This window comes from Colias philodice, chromosome 11, assembly GCF_061535455.1.
Source record: "Colias philodice isolate Cphi_HAF_F1 chromosome 11, ilColPhil1 Martin Lab GWU primary, whole genome shotgun sequence".
Taxonomy (NCBI): domain Eukaryota; kingdom Metazoa; phylum Arthropoda; class Insecta; order Lepidoptera; family Pieridae; genus Colias; species Colias philodice.
In genome coordinates this window covers 4232844-4250119 of record NC_143096.1, presented here as the reverse complement: position 1 = coordinate 4250119, position 17276 = coordinate 4232844, and the positions used below count along the sequence as shown (strand labels likewise).

At 32.5% G+C, this 17276-nt stretch overlaps 4 protein-coding genes across 4 annotated transcripts in view; 1 reads left to right on the top strand and 3 right to left on the bottom strand.

Annotated features, from left to right (window-relative positions):
- LOC149484467 (band 7 protein AAEL010189-like) overlaps window positions 1-17276 on the top strand; it is a 277474-nt gene that overhangs the window by 139600 nt on the left and 120598 nt on the right. The gene's annotated exons all lie outside the window — the stretch shown is intronic.
- Window positions 54-3072, bottom strand: LOC149484478 (uncharacterized). The gene is made up of 4 exons (XM_089700644.1): window positions 2948-3072; window positions 2015-2836; window positions 502-668; window positions 54-214 (listed from the first exon to the last, which is right to left on the bottom strand). The coding sequence occupies exons 1-4, from the start codon at window positions 2957-2959 to the stop codon at window positions 139-141; spliced, it is 1077 nt and encodes a 358-aa protein (XP_089556770.1). The 5' UTR covers window positions 2960-3072; the 3' UTR covers window positions 54-138.
- On the bottom strand, window positions 3179-6581 carry LOC149484477 (larval cuticle protein A2B-like). The gene is made up of 5 exons (XM_089700671.1): window positions 6436-6581; window positions 5856-6018; window positions 5347-5426; window positions 4750-4916; window positions 3179-3600 (listed from the first exon to the last, which is right to left on the bottom strand). Exons 1-5 carry the CDS (start codon window positions 6445-6447, stop codon window positions 3477-3479), a joined length of 546 nt encoding a protein of 181 aa, XP_089556797.1. The 5' UTR covers window positions 6448-6581; the 3' UTR covers window positions 3179-3476.
- Window positions 12293-16327, bottom strand: LOC149484476 (uncharacterized). Its single transcript, XM_089700610.1, has 4 exons — window positions 16171-16327; window positions 15856-15933; window positions 13697-13793; window positions 12293-13540 (listed from the first exon to the last, which is right to left on the bottom strand). The coding sequence occupies exons 1-4, from the start codon at window positions 16192-16194 to the stop codon at window positions 12534-12536; spliced, it is 1206 nt and encodes a 401-aa protein (XP_089556736.1). The 5' UTR covers window positions 16195-16327; the 3' UTR covers window positions 12293-12533.

Below are 17276 nucleotides of genomic sequence, written 5' to 3'. Positions count from 1 at the left end.
TCAAAAGTGGTGCGATGCTGCATATTTGTAAAAATGAAAAATAATAAAATGTGTTTTATGAGGACTAGATATTTATTATCCATGTTGTTCATTACAGAATTCTTATAACTAGCGTCTTAAATGTAAGTAAATCTTAGGTTAATGATGGTATTGAGCATACTGAGGAGCTTCAATATGCCTGGATGGATGGGAGTGCTCTACTTGAGCATTGAATCTGTGAAGAAGAAAAACATAATATTAAAATTGAGCGAGTTACTATGAACTGATATACTCGTCTACACAGAATATACTTAAAGAAATGAAATGAACTGTTGCAATTATAGGTCGAGCTAAAAGCTGTTTAAAAGTTACGTTTAGGAGTAATGGAGTTTAAGTAAACATTATCATATACACTCAGGACTACCAAGGAAAATCATCTATCACATTTATAATATCATTATGGATATGCATAACCTTACAGCTGTTATAACCTTACTAAATTATACATTTATAAGAACATACCCATTGTGAGCATCAGCATTATAATGCACGGTGCGGACGGATCCGTCAGCTTCATGCAAACTGTATGAGCCAGTCACGCGGTCTCCATCGCGGCTCTCGTGCTGGGACTTGATGTCACCGGTGTGGGGGTCGTTGACGCCGTATTCGAATTCGTATTTGGGATATGACTGGAAGAATTAGAAAGTTTATATTAGATAAATAGGGATTTATTGGATACTAAAGAATTAATAGTCAGAAAAATGATGAATAGTGTCGTATGTAACAAACTTTAACAGAAAGACTATGTACTTGACTGTTATATGAGATATTTAGATTCAAATATCAATGATACTTTTAAATTATTAATTAAGTATATTATTCAAAAAAGAAAGGAGACGATTTTTTTTGTTTGGAGAATAGGCCCACCTCAATTTCTTAGCGTATATTAATGAAATGTGTGTTAATTTGTTCCTTGAAGTCCCCAGATTACAGTGGTGATATTATTTTTACATGTTTTAACCGGAATCTTTAGAAACACGATGTGCAAACATTTACCTCTTTCCTGCATAAAAACTAACTGATAATGAGCGATTTGTCTTGTGTGACCCATCCGAATCATTGGGTAAAATATATTTAAATGAATGAATAAATAAATATTAGAAAACAGCACATACATTGTCACGATTCCAAGCTCGGAAATCGGAAACAGCGAAGTTACCACAAACACCCGATTGGTTATAAATAGTATAGAAAATAAGTGATATAAGTGTGTGTACCTCAAGTTTCTGGACCTTATGCGATTTTAGCGAATGGGAAAACTGATTAAATAAGAAATTATTATTTAAGTAGGTAGGTAGGTACGTGATTTATGACTAGGAGTAGGTACATAATATTAGGATAGGTAGCCATTTGCACAGCTATGCTATTATTCATGTTCTATTGTAATATTAAACGCTCTTAAGTTGTAGCAATTACATTTTAAAATAGGGAATAAAACATTGTTTATGTTAAAAACATTACAACTACGACAGGAAGAATCTGACGTCTATCAAAGCAGCCAATAGATGTAACGTTTCGTTACACGGATTTTTTTAGCTTAGTAGAAAGAAATTGTTTTATTTAATTAGCTATCAATCACATTCTTCCATATAAATAGGAATAAAAACAATTTCTAAAGTGATTTGTTTAAGGCAGTTTTTTTTTCGCTTTTTGGTTTTATTTTCATTCTATCGATAAAAACGTTTCGTTCCAGTTATTTTTAATGTTGGCCATTGTTCTTGGTTTCTAGACAGCACTACAGCAGGGATGATATCAAAATAAAGCTTTTTAATTCGATTTCATGATTCCGGTTTCGTTTGTAAAACAACGAAGCTTCAAAATTCATAATATAATTTTATATTTTTACACGTTTTTTTTTATTACTATACGTTACCGAGTCTTGGTGGGCCCACAAAAAATAGTCTCCTTTATGAGAAATTATTGCTATGCACTGAGTACAATGAAATTACATAATTATCAGTACAATATTACTTACATAGTATTCCTGGTGTCCTTGGGCGTATTGTTGGTTATAATGACCTGAAGCATGTTGAAGGGTCAGAGCTGGTGCAGCGTATTGCCGAACAGGGATAGCTTGATGGGCACTTGAGATAGCTTGTGTGTATAGAGGGGCAGCTTGAGAAATGACAGGAGCAGCGTGAGAAATGACAGGGGCAGCGTGAGAAATGACAGGGGCAGCGTGAGAAATTACAGGAGCAGCGTGAGAAATGACAGGAGAAGCGTGAGAAATGACAGATGTGGCATGAGAAGCGACAGGAGCAGCATGAGAAATGACAGGAGCAGCATGAGAGATGATGGGAGCAGCGTGTGAAACGATAGGCGCAGAATGAGAGATGGAAGAACCTACATGAGAGATGACGGGAGAACCATGAGAGTAAGCAGATTGGTATACAGGAGCAGATTGAGCGTATACAGGAGCAGATTGAGCGTATACAGGAGCAGATTGGGCGAATACAGGAGCAGATTGGGCGTATACAGGAGCAGATTGAGCGTATACAGGAGCTTGGGATATGATAGGAGAAGCATGAGAAATAACTGGTGAGTAAGAAATAGAAGGAGCAGCTTGGATGTAAGATGCGGCTTGTCTAATAGGCGCTGCGTGTTGTAAAGTTAATGATTGATGAGCGATAGGAGCAGCTTGGTAGACAGGAGCATGTACGGCAATCGGCTGGACATTGTAACCGTGTTGGTTTTGAGCAATGCCATGGCGAATTACTGATTGGGATGAAGTTGCTTGGCCGTACGGATAGTGATCCTGTGCGCTAACTGCTATGAATGCAGCCGCGATAATGAACACCTGAAACATTATAATAAATTAAAATGTGTAATATAATGATAAATTTATTAATAATTACTATAATTCAATATTTCAATCAAATATAAAATAAAATACAATTTGGCTACTTACTTTCGATATCATGTTTTTACTCTTGAAGGTATGTGTATTGAAATCGAAGTGATACTGGTTCCAAAAATTACACTCGTTTTATATTATTCAAAGTCCTTATTACGGTCAAAAGTTACGTATTATTTTCAAAATGTAGGGTAAAATAACAAGTTTCAATTTTGAGATCGCCAGTAATAGTGGTAGTGAATGTCTTTTACGAACGACGGGTCATTAAAAAAGAAAACGAGACACTTTATATGAAAAAAAATATATTTAACACCGAGCATTACACCGGAGTCCACACCCAGCACCCCGCAGGCATTATCTAACGTTTCATAAAATGTATAACGAAATGAAATGAAAGCTTAAAACTACAAGAAAGTATAATACAATAGTCAAGACTCAAATGGAGCGTAATGACTTGGGCCACCGTCCCTGAGATACACCTTATGAAACGCTGTGCCTCAAGCGTTCGTTGTACCGTTACCAAGCGTTCATATACATCGTGAGCTTATCCTAAGTGAGAGAGAAGGTAGAGAGAAGATGTGGTTTATCCGTGAAGGCCGTGAAGGAGGCCGCCATGTGCTGGGGCGATCGCGACGGGCGCGTGCGCGACGGCCACGGCGGGCGCGGGGTGCGCTGCGTGGCCCTGTCTGCTTACTACCGCGTTGAATCTATAAAATAAAATAAAAATAAAATAAAATTTATTAGCAACTTCAAATATAACATTACAATATTGCTCTGCCTTCTGAACTAGGTAAATACCTGTATCTCAGAAGGCAGTGCCATTCCCTTACAAATTCCATAAGGGAAGGCACTGCCTTCTGAGATGGATATAACAACCCCATAAATGATGTACATCGAATCCATATATAACTATTATATGATGCTTAGATAAGGAATAAGTCGAATCCATATACCTATTGATAGGAATATAATGCACAACACAGAAGTTGAATTAGATACATATACTTTATATTCACATTCAGATCTTATCCTACTAATACCATATTGTGAAATTTGTGAGTTTTGATGTGTGTTGTTACTCTATCACGGAATTACTTCTGAGAAAACTAACGTTTTATAGGTAGGTATACATTTTGGAGTATTTCTTTAATTGACATAATTTAATCAACTTTTGATTAAAGTAAGAGGAGATAGTGAAAAAGACTTTGAGTATCATACCTAATGTAGGGCATTAAAAAAGTTACAATAATATGATAAACTGTTTTGGAGAAATTCAGGTATAATCATGCCTACAGCATACCATAACATTGCATATATTTATTAGTAAGGCCTACATACCAAAAGTCATATACCTAATGCGAATAAACAAGTTCTTAAGAACGTGTACTCTTGAATAACATTAAAGCTATAAACAAGATCAAGCCCAATTATCAACGATAAAATAGCATTCAAAATCTCACTAGAAATGTAATTGTAAGTTTCAGTTAAATTTAGCGATAATAATTGAAAAGACTTTTATGATAGGACTAGATTGGATAAAAAACTTAAAAATCCTACAATTTTGAAATTTTAAAATGTTATCATGAAATACTAATTCAACTTCAAATATTATGTAATTATTGTTTACGATTAGAAAAATAGTAGTTACTTTGGTAACATGTATGTACATTATGCAAATTACATTTATTTACTTTATTATTTGTTCGTTTTGCATCATTTTCATTAAAAATAGGATCTTAATGATCTTTTGAGATGACCTGCCATATTCTTCCTCTTAGTCCGACTATCAAACTTAGTACAGTCAGTACTTCAAGTAAATTTGTAAACTTATCGTTGTTGCCCCTTAACAAACTTACCCATTATGGTCGTCAGCGGAGTAGTTGACAGTACGGACGGTACCATCAGGCTCAACTAGTTGGTACTGGCCCTTGACAACATCACCATCACGCGCTTCCCATTGGCTCTTGTGGTCACCAGTGTGGCCGTCGGCGACACCGTAGTTGAATTGGTAGCGGGGGTGGGACTGGAGAAGAGAATATTAGAGATGGTAGAAAAATTTTTATCACTATATATCTACACTTAGAATTCTATTAGTGAAAGAATCCAATTTGGCCAATGAAACTACTCCAAAATTTTTGAGTTCATTTTTTAGTTTTTTATTAGCGAGGAAACGTTTTTCTTTACAAACGTTTCCTCGATATCATGAAATATAACTTCCAAAATTGAATAAAATGAAAAATGCGAAATAGTTTTGTCTACCTTATAAATATTAAAGGTACGACCAAGATGGTATCTTCAGGAACCCTTATCCTTTTCTTAACTTTTATAATTATTGAATGTCATAGTTATTGTTGACTAATGAATGAGCCACTGTCATCTAGTTACTAGTAGTAGAAACATCAACCCCGTGTAACGAGATGAGATCAAAACAAAGAAGAAGTAATAATACTGACATATACTTCAACAGGGGCAACGGCGTGCGCGACAGGCGCGTGGTAAACCGGCGCTGCATGCGCCACGACCGCGCCGTGACCTGCAACACACCTTTAGCTTTGATTGCAATTAACAGTTAGACATAGGTTAATTGAGATAGACGTAGATTAGAGTGATAGAATATAAAGGTTAATCAGAATACGATATTTTTTAATTTTGTAGAGCTTTTTTGAATTGTAGTCACAAAACTGGAATTTGGATGCATGGAATTGCTTTCTTCGTCTTTTACGAGATTAAGGACCAGTTTCACAGATTCCTTTTATTGTTTGTTTAGTTTATCTAAAAGGTATCAAATTGGCTATTGGAAACATTATCAGAAAGCCGTGAAACCAGCACTAAGTATTTAAGATAGTTTCAAAAATGACCTAGCAACTTTTCACAATTTCACTTTATAAGTTAATCATCACTCAATACGTTAAGTTCAAATTTCACAATCCACTCATCAATTTGCCATATTCCTTTGATTTACCTAGACCGTATCCTCCATATCCACCATAGCCTCCATAGCTGATCGCTGGAGCAGCGACGGCTGGAGCCGGGTGACCAAGCACGATGCTCTGTGAGGAAATAGCTCCGTGGCCGGCGAGCAAGCCACCCCGGGCGACGACGAGCAAAGCGCACGCTACTAACGTCTGAAATTATTAGAAGTAGACCATTTAGGCATGTAATTGCAGTTTATGGCTAAAAATTTAATGATTATTAGATATTCCAATTTGTTATGTGATTAGAATATTAAAACTGATGTAACGTTTGAATTACGATAGGTGAAATAATAATTGAGTAATCATAATTGGCTTGATGACAGAATTAGGGTTATATTATGACCCCAAAGAAAACACTTTAGATCTACATTAATGTCAATAAAGTTCACAAAATTAGGGTTTGGTAGAATTATGGTAACTGTTTTAGTTTTGACAAGTGATAAAACATATTGAGGTCATTAATCAAATCAACACAATATCAATGTTAATGATGACAAACTTAATCAATACAAATTTAGTATTGATTTTTTAGGAAATACAGAACTTTTAAAATCCACCCTTATTTACCTTAGCGAACATTTTGTGGATTTATCCTAGGATCCTAAGATACGTTTGTTTACTAAGCTCTAGGGCTTGATATGTGTCTAAATGTAAGATATCTGGCGCTTATATAGTGCCTAGAACTATGTCCTATAGGTACGGACCTTAGATATTGCCGGCGGTATCGGAGACACAAGTGCGAGTTAGGCGCTGGCTTTGAAACAGGATCGTTATCTGAGGAGGATAAGATATGTATTTTATTTTATTCGATATTGTAATATTTGAAAGAATAATGAGCATGTGATTATCAATATATTCAGCTTTTGAAGACTCAGATAGATGCGTCACTCGATATCTACCTCAGAACGATATAGTAAGGACGCGGACGCAGCGAACAACACCTCCCAAACTCATCAAACCACGTAGGTATTATGTTGGCACGACCGTGGCACTGTCGCCACACATGAGTCAAACAAATATAATATAAATTCCATTACAATTTTATATATTTAAATGATAAGTACCTATTAAAATTTAATTATACTTCCTTTCCTACCAGGTTGCCTGGTAGATATTGCAGTTCAGCCTTAAGGCCGCATTTTGTACAAATGATCCCTTTTTGTCCTTATTTTCTGCTTTGTCCATTCATGTTTGTACAATGTATGTTTGTACAATATATGTATAGTGTAATAAATAAAAATAACTTAGCAAAAAATATCAATCGCATCATCATACGAGATTGTGATAAAACAATATTAATGAGTATAAATGTTAATCGTATATACCTACGTATATTGAGAATTTTATATCCTGTTGGCATAATTTAATAACCTGGAGTACCTCCCTACCGCTATAACCAGTGTATTTAAGTAACTTCTATAATTATTATGCCTTAACTCTTTCTTATAAAGTTATAAAATTTTGTTCCTGAACTTACTTCCGTCCTTTAAAAAATCTAAAAATAACCATTTTTCCTAGATAATGTAAAAAAGTTTCTGTACGAAATATTATATGTTCACATCCACATTATGTCTTACACAAAACATATTCGAGATAAGAATTGGTTTAAAGCTGTCAAATACCTTTAAACATACACGCGTTTGTAGAATTCCGAATAAATTAAACATATGAATGTTTATCGAGTTCTAGTTTTTGTAACTATTGTTTTAATGCAGTTCTAAATTGGCACATTTATCGTGTATGCTGAAATTGATTATTTTACCGATATAAGATAAAAGTTCTCTTGAGATATAACATAAACCCATTTGACTAATTAAATTTAATTCTTATAAAAAAGAAAAATATGCTTTTAAAACAGTTTGTTATGGGACCCACTTCAAGAGTCATCAGTATTGTTGGTACCTACATTTTGCCAAAAATTCATCATTATATAATCACTAGATTTCCGCCCGCGGCTTCGCCCGCGTTTTCAAAGGAAAACCCGCATAGTTCCCGTTCCCGTGGGATTTCCGGGATAAAACCTATCCTATGTGTTAATCCAAGTTACCCTCTATATGTGTGCTAAAATAATGAATTTTAGCACACATATAGAGGCAATCTGTAATCAGTTCAGTAGTTTTTGCGTGAAAGAGTAACAAACATCCATACAAACTTTCACATTTATAATATTAATAGGATTATTATCTATATATCATCAAATGATCATCTTGTACTAGTTCCTATAATTAAAAAAAAACATTGCTTATTAATACTCTGCTATAATATCTTATTATGTTATCATTAGCATACAATAGCTACTCAACAAATGCCAAGGCTTTGATGGAAGCTTGAATGAACAAAATAAATTATCTATAATATAAAAATGAATCGCAAAATGTGTTGGTAAGCGCATAACTCGAGAACGGCTGAACCGATTTCGATAATTCTTTTTTTATTATATTCCTTGATGTACGAGGATGGTTCTTATGGAGAGAAAACGTAAACATGTACCACGGGCGAAGCCGGGGCGGACCGCTAGTAATGTATAAAAACAATTTTTATCGCTCCATTTTACAAAGTTTATTTTTATATTTTTTGAGGAAATTAGCTCAATGAGATTGCAATAATTAAACAATATATTGCTTAACTGTAGATATAAATTAAAAAAGGAAAGGTTCATAAATTCTATGACAAAAATGAGGAAAGGGAATTGATACCACTGGTACAGTATCATTATATCAAAGGACAATAAAGGTAAAATTATGTCAACTATTCATGAAGAATTTGTAAAATATTTACGATATGTTTCTGTAAAAATAGTGGGCGAGTATGAAATAGTTTATTATTATTCCGTTTTATTTATTAGTAGCTGCTGCTATTCGCAGTTTCATCCACTATTTCGGTAAAAGTCTTATAAAATCGAAATCGAAATCTTCTATAACCTAATATTATGTAAAAACAAAAATTACTGGTAGGTAGGTATTTCAAAATTTTATTGAATTAAGTTTTAAAAAAAAGCAACGTCAAAATGTAAGTACTCCAAAATAAACGTACCTATATAATGTTTAACTACGAATTTGATAATTAAATTGCGTTCCTAAAAATCGTCCGAAACGTGATTTGAAATCAAAGTGACTTTCTATATGTTGATTTAAAATAGACTCAATTACTATTTTAGTCTTGTAATACGATCAAATTAGAAATTCAACTGCATCTTGGTTCTATCTTTATTCACTGCATAATTTGCATATCAAAAAGACTAATCGATGTGTTACTTCTTGCTGAAAATAAAAACTTTGTTTTTTTACGAGACTTCATAAAAAGAAAACACGGACAAGAATATTTAAGAGAAAGATAATATTTCTGTAGGAAGTACCTACTTATTCTTTGGAAATATCGTTGCTAGACAAGCAAGTTTAAAGACAGTTAAACATTGAACATAAAACCACTTTAATTTATTAGTTTCTCTATTTTATTTTATTGTTTTATAAATCTGTTTTTCATCTAGTTTTTGACACAAAAACTCATTACATCTATGTAATTTATAATATGCGTATTTGTATGTAATATGAATATACGCATATAAATAAATTAATTTGCATGCTGATTAGTTCGTGAGATTTATCACCATGACAAATGACCAGTCTACAACTATAAACTCGTGGACTCTAGTAAGTCCGAAAGTACAAAACGCGTCACTCATAACGTAATTTCTCCTCCCACTAGCGCACGATGCAGTCTCCTTATTAACGATTTTTATAAGATTTACATTCAATAGCCTAGTAAATCTCGCTAAGAAACGACAGAACAAATTTCGAAGAGCATTTTTTAAAATAGGAGTGATATTATCATTGTGAATTAAAATAAAATTACAAAAATAAATGTTTAATCTAATATTAACCCTTATTCCTCATATACTACCTTACAATACACAATATAATAATATAAACTACATTGCTTTATAAAAATACTAGCGACCCGCCCCAGCTTCGCACGGGTGCAATGGCGGCCGGCCTATTTACGACATCACATTAGAAACCTCAAAAATAACAGTACTTCTCCCCTATTTATTAGATGTTATTATACATATAAACCTTCCTCTTGAATCACTCTATCTATTTAAAAAAACCGCATCAAAATCCGTTGCGTAGTTTCAAAGATTTAAGCGTACAAAGGGACATAGGGACATAGGGACAGCGAAAGCGACTTTGTTTTATACTATGTAGTGAAGTTGCATATTTCACCAGTCTATATTTAGATAATGTGTTTCGATAATAATTAATCAATATTAAAAATATTGTAAAAGGTTAGAAGTCAAAGGTCAATCTGTGACTCATCCATTGATGTTACTGACCAAGATTAACATCATGATTATTTAATTAAAATCAAGTTAAACTGGTTATGTTAATTTAAGGTCGCGTTTAAATTTCATGTTAATTTTCACCAAATTTATTAAGATTATGCGTTTATTTAATATTAATAATTTCTAATTTAAATATGTATATTCGAACTTTCCGTCGTGTGTGTAATTCAAACAAATTAATTTCATGATTAAGCTCATTATGTAAAAGCTTTATGTAATTAAATGCCAGTATTTAATTAATAATTACTAGTACTAGAAAGCCGGACAAAATTGAGGCCATATCAAATAAAAAAAAACCATAACAAACACAAATATGAACATGAGATTACAGTAGATTAACGCAGCTAATTGGTTTAAATAATATTTCTAATTAATCTGTAGCTTCAACAAATACCTATGTTTTGATATTGTAAAAACTATTAATTAGACATAATTAAAACCATAACCGAGTCTAAACATTGTATTTGTAATGCAAAATTCATAGCATGTTATGAAATCTGCATAACTTATCCGTAATTGCCACAGTTAATCATTACATATTATGAAAAGATGTCAATTCGATCTTGGAACCGGTTATGCGTAAAACTGACCGCATTCGAAAGTGTTACGTGCAAAACAGGTGCTTTCAGCAAACGGGAGGAAATTAAAACTGATTTAAATTGTCGTTGTCGCATTGCAACACTTCTCTACGCCACATGGACCATGAAAGTTTCAACTGCTATGCCTATATCAGTAAGTGGCAGTTGGCAATATTGCTGTGGCCTTGATCGACATTTTTTACCGGTCTGTTCTATATTTGATGTTATTAATTGGTATAGTTCTTATTCTGTACAAAAGTATTTTTGTATTAAGTGTATAGAACTGTTGTGTTAACTGATAAATAACAGTAGATTTCACAATACTTTTTTAATATACTTAGATCGCTTAAGAAGCTACAACTTGTCTATTAGAAATGAAACTCCTCCCAATATCAACAGCATTCCAACAACCATATACATATGTTAGGTCATTAGTTCATTTGAAATGTATAAGTTGAACCAGATGGCCAACAATGGGATCGTTGTACCAAGGTGAGAGAGTGTTGTATCGAGTGTGTCAGCGGATTGCGACAATGGTAGTGGTGTCATGGGCGCGCCCACAAGTGAATGTCCTAGTACATACGTTACTTGAATAAAACATTAATCTATGAATTCGTGGGATATTGTGGCCAATTTGGCGCGCGCTTGGTCAAGATACAAAAAGAGATAATGTCATTTTTATCGTTGGCAGGGTTGCCATTTATATTTTGTAGCAGTTTATTACTAAAATAATAATAAAAATATTAGAAACTATCTAAATTCCAATATAACAGAAATATATAATTATCAGAAAGACTTCTCCCAATATAAGGATACTGGATAGCTATTACACACTAACTTTTGTCCTGTTATAATTAATTTTTTGATCATGTAAAGCTAAAGGAAAGGGAATTTTATAAATTACCTTCAGTGTCCTTGTAATTCAAAACCAGTTTATCACTCCCGCTCGTTCCAGTTTCATTACTTTCACTATCATTGTGAGATGGCTTGCACAAGCGTATATTAACTGCTGTCAAAAATGATTGCTCAGTAACAAAACAATCGCCTGATTAATTACGATATTTATTTTTACACCACTTAGATCGGCGTCAAAACTACTTTCTAACTTTGATGAATTTATACATTTATTTTTTATCCTTCATGTTGCACTGGGTGCGTTCTGATTTTGTTTCTAGACCTTTTGGGATTACGTTTTTAGATTATTTTCAATTACAATGTATGTAATCCTACATAGAAAGATGTAAATTGATTAAAATTACTATCTATGCTACTTGAAACCGCAAACACGTAAATGTAGGTATTGCGGTTTTAAATTTGCAACAAATAGATTGTGTTTAAACGCCTGACAAATGTAATTTGAGAATTTAGCATGTGTAGTGAGAGTATTTTGCTATAACTAGTAGGTATGCTCAACTATTACACAATATAAAAATCTTGATGTTACTTAAACTTAATTATATATTTGAGGTCCCTCACATAGGTTCATAAAAATAAAAACAGCAAACCAATAAGTAAATCTTTATTATAATATTTAAAGACTTTCTTCTGTACACTTTAAATTAATCTTAGCATTTAGGATCCATTGAAATTATATTAAAAATATTTACCAATAAATATAAATATTGAAAATGAAAGGTTTAAGATAAAGTCATCCTTAAATTAAATAATGAGACATTCTCTCAACCATTCACGCACACAGCTATAAACAAGTCAACAAACACTTATTCTAATTTGTATCCATTGTTCTAAATATCAAATATGTCTAAAATATTTATAATTGGCTTCTTTTTAACTACCTTCTTTACTACTTCCTTTTGAGTTGGTCTAGGCGGTTTTTGGTATCGGTCATCTTCAAAATCATCATCATAGGAAGAATAAGGTGCTCTATGGTCAAAATCTTCATCTGATTCTGGTGGATAATCATCTACGACTCTTTGTGGTTTTTTGAGTTTTCTTTTAGGAACTAATACATAATCGTCTAGATTCTCTGGATCAAAAGGTTCTGGATGCTTATGTGGCTTGTACTTCTTTTTTGGACGGGGAGGAATGTAGTCTGAATAACTACTTTCTGGTACGTCACGAGGTACATCACGCACACTAGAATATCCATACTTTGGCGGTGGCTCATTATATTCATCAGGTCTAAATGGCTTAAAACTATCTGGTTTATAACTGTTTACGTATTTTTCAGCATCTATGGATGAAGCTTCGGGTTTGTATTTATCATGTTCATATCTAGAATCAGTAAGAGAAGGATACTTTTGTTTTCTAAAGTCTGAGTCTGCGATGTTACCATAATAATTAGATACTGGCTTATGCTTCTTTCTGCAATTTGGATCATAATTATATCCCATATGACTATGAGCAGAAGCATCAAAACTATCTTCATGAGGATGCTTAATATCTATACTATGAGTGTATTCGCTTGGCTCTAAATCTGAAGGATATTTAGGTCGTTTAACAAATGAGTAATCTTTAAAAAGTGATTCATATGGATGTCTTTTTCTTTTCCTGTCACTAGTTTTGTAAGACGATTCTGAATCTGCTTCCTCAGAAAAATCATAATAACGATCGTAATCTCTGAGTGCTTTGTCTTCCATGTACTCTGGGTTGTTATTGTTGTTCATTTGTTCATCTTGTGCTTCGTTTTGGTTGCCGTTATTATTTACTATTGCTGTAAATCCTGTATTGGGACCCGCGGAATAATCTACAGTTCTCATAGAACCATCTGGTTCTATCACACTGTAGTGACCTGAAGGCAAATAGTATTTCATAAATATCGAATACATTGTAAGTTTAAAATTAATTTACTATATCGTTAAGCTTTCATTTGAAATTACATGAATAAAAAGTTTCAAGTTTTTTTTTTATACTATGATTATCTGATACTATTGTAATAGTCATTTACCTTTAACAGTGTCACCTTCCTTCTCTTCCCATACAGCCTTTACGTCTCCGGTTCGTATATCAGAGACTCCATATCCAAATGAATAGCTTGGATGACCCTGAAACGAGAAGAAATTGATTAATGTCATTTTCAATTTCTAAATACATGTTTCTATTATGTCAACGTTCTTGATAAAAAACAGAATGCGTAGAGTAATAACATCGCGTGAGGTGGCCTAGTATTTACGTAGTGACAATGCGTTGCATGCTAACTGACTGTTTAATATTCGGAATATTCAATGAATCATTTAATTGTTTCCATAAAATTGGAATTTCAACTTTTATTATTAAGTTACATGTGAGAGTAGGAGTGTCACTTTGTTAGCAGACGTATCTCGCTTTCATCTCTCAGTATTGTTACACTTGACGAATAATCTAAACGTGAACTATTTATTCTGCATCCTGATAACCCAAACTTATTTAATGTTAGTCAGTAGGTACATAGTAGGACTAGATCGTATTCTATGTTTGCAGATATGGCTAAGGTTAGAATAGACTTAAGGGTTAATCATCGTTTTTACTTTTAAATGTGTACTTTAAAGTCTGTACGTCGTCACTGATCGTGTATAATTACAGTTAGAATTAGATTGAAAAACGAGTTCTTATGTTTGTAAACACGACTCTTTTAAATGTCACTAGCCCGCGGCCATCTCAAGTTCAAGATGAGCCGGCGCGTGCGCATCGCGATTTAATGTCAATGACAGCAGATCGTTGACTTTCAATTTCATGCCTTTTTTTCTATTTGTAAGCGTGAAAGATGCAATAACGGCAATATTATGCAGTAGAACCGTTTTGATAAATTGCCTTCTCTATTAATTGGTAAGATTCTAAGCAAAAACTTGTCTAAACTGTTAACTACTACGTTTGAATAAATATTTTTTGCTCGTGCAACTCTTTCACTTTAAAGTTTTGCACTATATTTAAATGTATGATCTAGTTTATTGAATGAATTATATCTTCATAGAAACCGAGGCACAATTACTAAAGAGAAAAGTGGGTGAACAACACCAATACTGGTTGATAAAGTTACAACATCAAGTCACTTTCGATAGGCATTTATAGTGCGACATATTACGCAGACTTATTTCAATATTTTATCAATCCTTATTGATTTTTAGTACCAATTCTTGTGAAATATTTGTTCTTAACCTTTCCCTGTACATTTGTGTTTCCTTACAAAGAGAGATTAATTGTGAATTCAAATATGAGATGATAATTGTATCGATTTAAATATTGTGCTTATATTATGATTGCTATACAACGGTATTGCAATTCTTTTTATTCTGTAAGTTTTCAATTTCGCCACTAATGAATAAAATTATAGTCTGTTATGATATTCGTATTATACAAAGCACATGTATTTTTGATATGAAGTTTGTAAAAGTTTTACTCTTGGAAAATTATCCTTAGTATATAGACCGCATCGATTTTTCTTTCCATGGTTATTTTTAGATGTTAATATGACTGAATAGAAATAAAATTATTTTACTTTCAATAACAGTGATCATCATAAGGATGTTATTTGTTGCGGTATGCTCATAGAACCATGACTACAAATACTACAATGTAACGCTTAATTGTTACTTTCTTCGTACTTTTTGTGGCCAGTAAATAAACATTAACACTTGTCTATACATATAATAAATCTGTAGAAGGGTCAATTCTGTACATTGAAAATATTGAAAAAATAAATAGATGTTACTGGATCGATACCAAACCCAAATATGTGATTAAAAAAAATTTTTGTCTGTCTGTCTGTCTGTATGTGAAGGCATCACGTGAAAACTAACGGTTCGATTTCGATGAAACTTGGTACAATTATACCTTTTTATCCTGGGCATAAAATAGGATACTTTTTATCCCGGGAAAATAAATAGAAAAAAAAAAATATTTTTCTTAATTGTTCGGCGCGGACGGAGTTGCGGGCGGAAGCTAGTAGATAATATGTTCCTATTCTAACTTATGTTTATTGAAATGAAATAATGAATTTAAAATACGTCTTTATAATAAATTAACAGTTAAGATAAGTATTTAATTTTCTTTAACGATAATATCATATTTGTTTTTAAAATATACGATTTAAATAATTAAAAAAGTATTGGCTTATGAAATTTTACTCACTTCATCTTGTTCTTGAGCTGTACTATCGTCTATACCGTATTCTTGACACATACATAGCAGTACATTACAAAGAAGTACCTGAAAATATAGGAATAAAAATAAGATTTTATCTAACATCTAGCAAAATTTTTAACAATAAAATAATACTTAACAATATCTACAATAATTCTTTATATTATAAGGAATACCAAACTTATTGGATATATTTAACTTAAGATGCTTTTAAATAATAATGACGAAGAGATAAATGAAAATTACACATTACAAACTGCTCAAATTATTACTATTATGAAAACAAATCTTTTTACAACTTACCAAGATGTTATGTAGCTTAGCCATAATCACAATCTCACTATATCATTCACTTGTATGCAACATTCACTGTCACTGAGATAATTTTATTTATTCCTTCGCGAAAACCAATATAAACCTGTCCATATCCAAAGTAGAATGTGAAGATGGCCATTGATGACCACCACCCACCTATTTATAAATACACACATGTGTACACCTCGGGTTATGCGTACACACGCACACATTGACAAGGAATGTTAGAGGGTGCTGGTAATCACTTTATTGTCTTAGGAATACCACAATGCTATCACCCCGGTAGGAAGCTTAGTGTTTCTTATCTGTTGAGATAATTAGTATGTAGGAAATGGTACTTTCGTATGTCAGAATATAACAATTCCGCAATTAAATGTATTTTATTTTTAGGTTTATCCCAAAAAAATACGTTTCTTATACTTATCTGCATAATTTAAATAATTTATAAATTAAAAATCACCTAGTATTAAAGAAATAAGAAATACATATAAGGCTAAACTAGCTCCATGTATCGACAGCTGTTGTAAACCTCCGAAAAAGAACATGTAAATTTGTTTACAATTCTTTAATATAATGTAGTAACTAGTCAGTTTATAAAAAAGAATAACATAAACAAAAAACGCATTCGGCATTGTTAACACGTGTTCAACTAGCTTGACATTCGAATTAATACAGTAATTAAAATATTTCAGTGTAGTATTACATGTGTATTGCGACAGACAAATTATGATTACCTATAACTTAACGCATATGTATATGTATGAATGCAAATGTATGAAAGCGAACGCTATTCGAGATAAACATATGCAATATTCGTGATAAAAATAGAAAGAATTCATAGAGATTTCATTGTAAGATTATTGATATACACCGTACTTAATTTTTAAGATAATCAAGGCAAATTCGCCTTACACAGTAGGTACACTACCTACATAATATTATATATTATATTTGTTACACATCTATTATAAACAAAAAGGCTGACAAAATATCTATATTTAATTATTATTAGTAAAATATAAATACGTACCTTTCGAATTTTTTTCCATATTCAGCGTGATTCGGTCGATAAAACGAGATTAATTTTAATGACG

Bases quoted from the DNA above. Each gene is read 5' to 3' on its own strand.
- LOC149484478 (XM_089700644.1), bottom strand. The intron at 669-2,014 runs GTAAGTAATATT...TAATTCTTCCAG, and splicing joins AAGGACACCAGGAATACTAT to TCATATCCCAAATACGAATT. The intron at 215-501 runs GTATGTTCTTAT...TCTTCTTCACAG, and splicing joins AATGCTGATGCTCACAATGG to ATTCAATGCTCAAGTAGAGC.
- LOC149484477 (XM_089700671.1), bottom strand. The intron at 5,427-5,855 runs GTAAATCAAAGG...GGTGTGTTGCAG, and splicing joins ATATGGAGGATACGGTCTAG to GTCACGGCGCGGTCGTGGCG. The intron at 3,601-4,749 runs GTAAGTTTGTTA...TTTATTTTATAG, and splicing joins TCCGCTGACGACCATAATGG to ATTCAACGCGGTAGTAAGCA.
- LOC149484476 (XM_089700610.1), bottom strand. From the start codon at position 16,194: ATGGCTAAGCTACATAACATCTTG. The intron at 15,934-16,170 runs GTAAGTTGTAAA...CTATATTTTCAG, and splicing joins CTAAGCTACATAACATCTTG to GTACTTCTTTGTAATGTACT. The intron at 13,541-13,696 runs GTAAATGACTAT...ATTTGCCTTCAG, and splicing joins GGAAGGTGACACTGTTAAAG to GTCACTACAGTGTGATAGAA.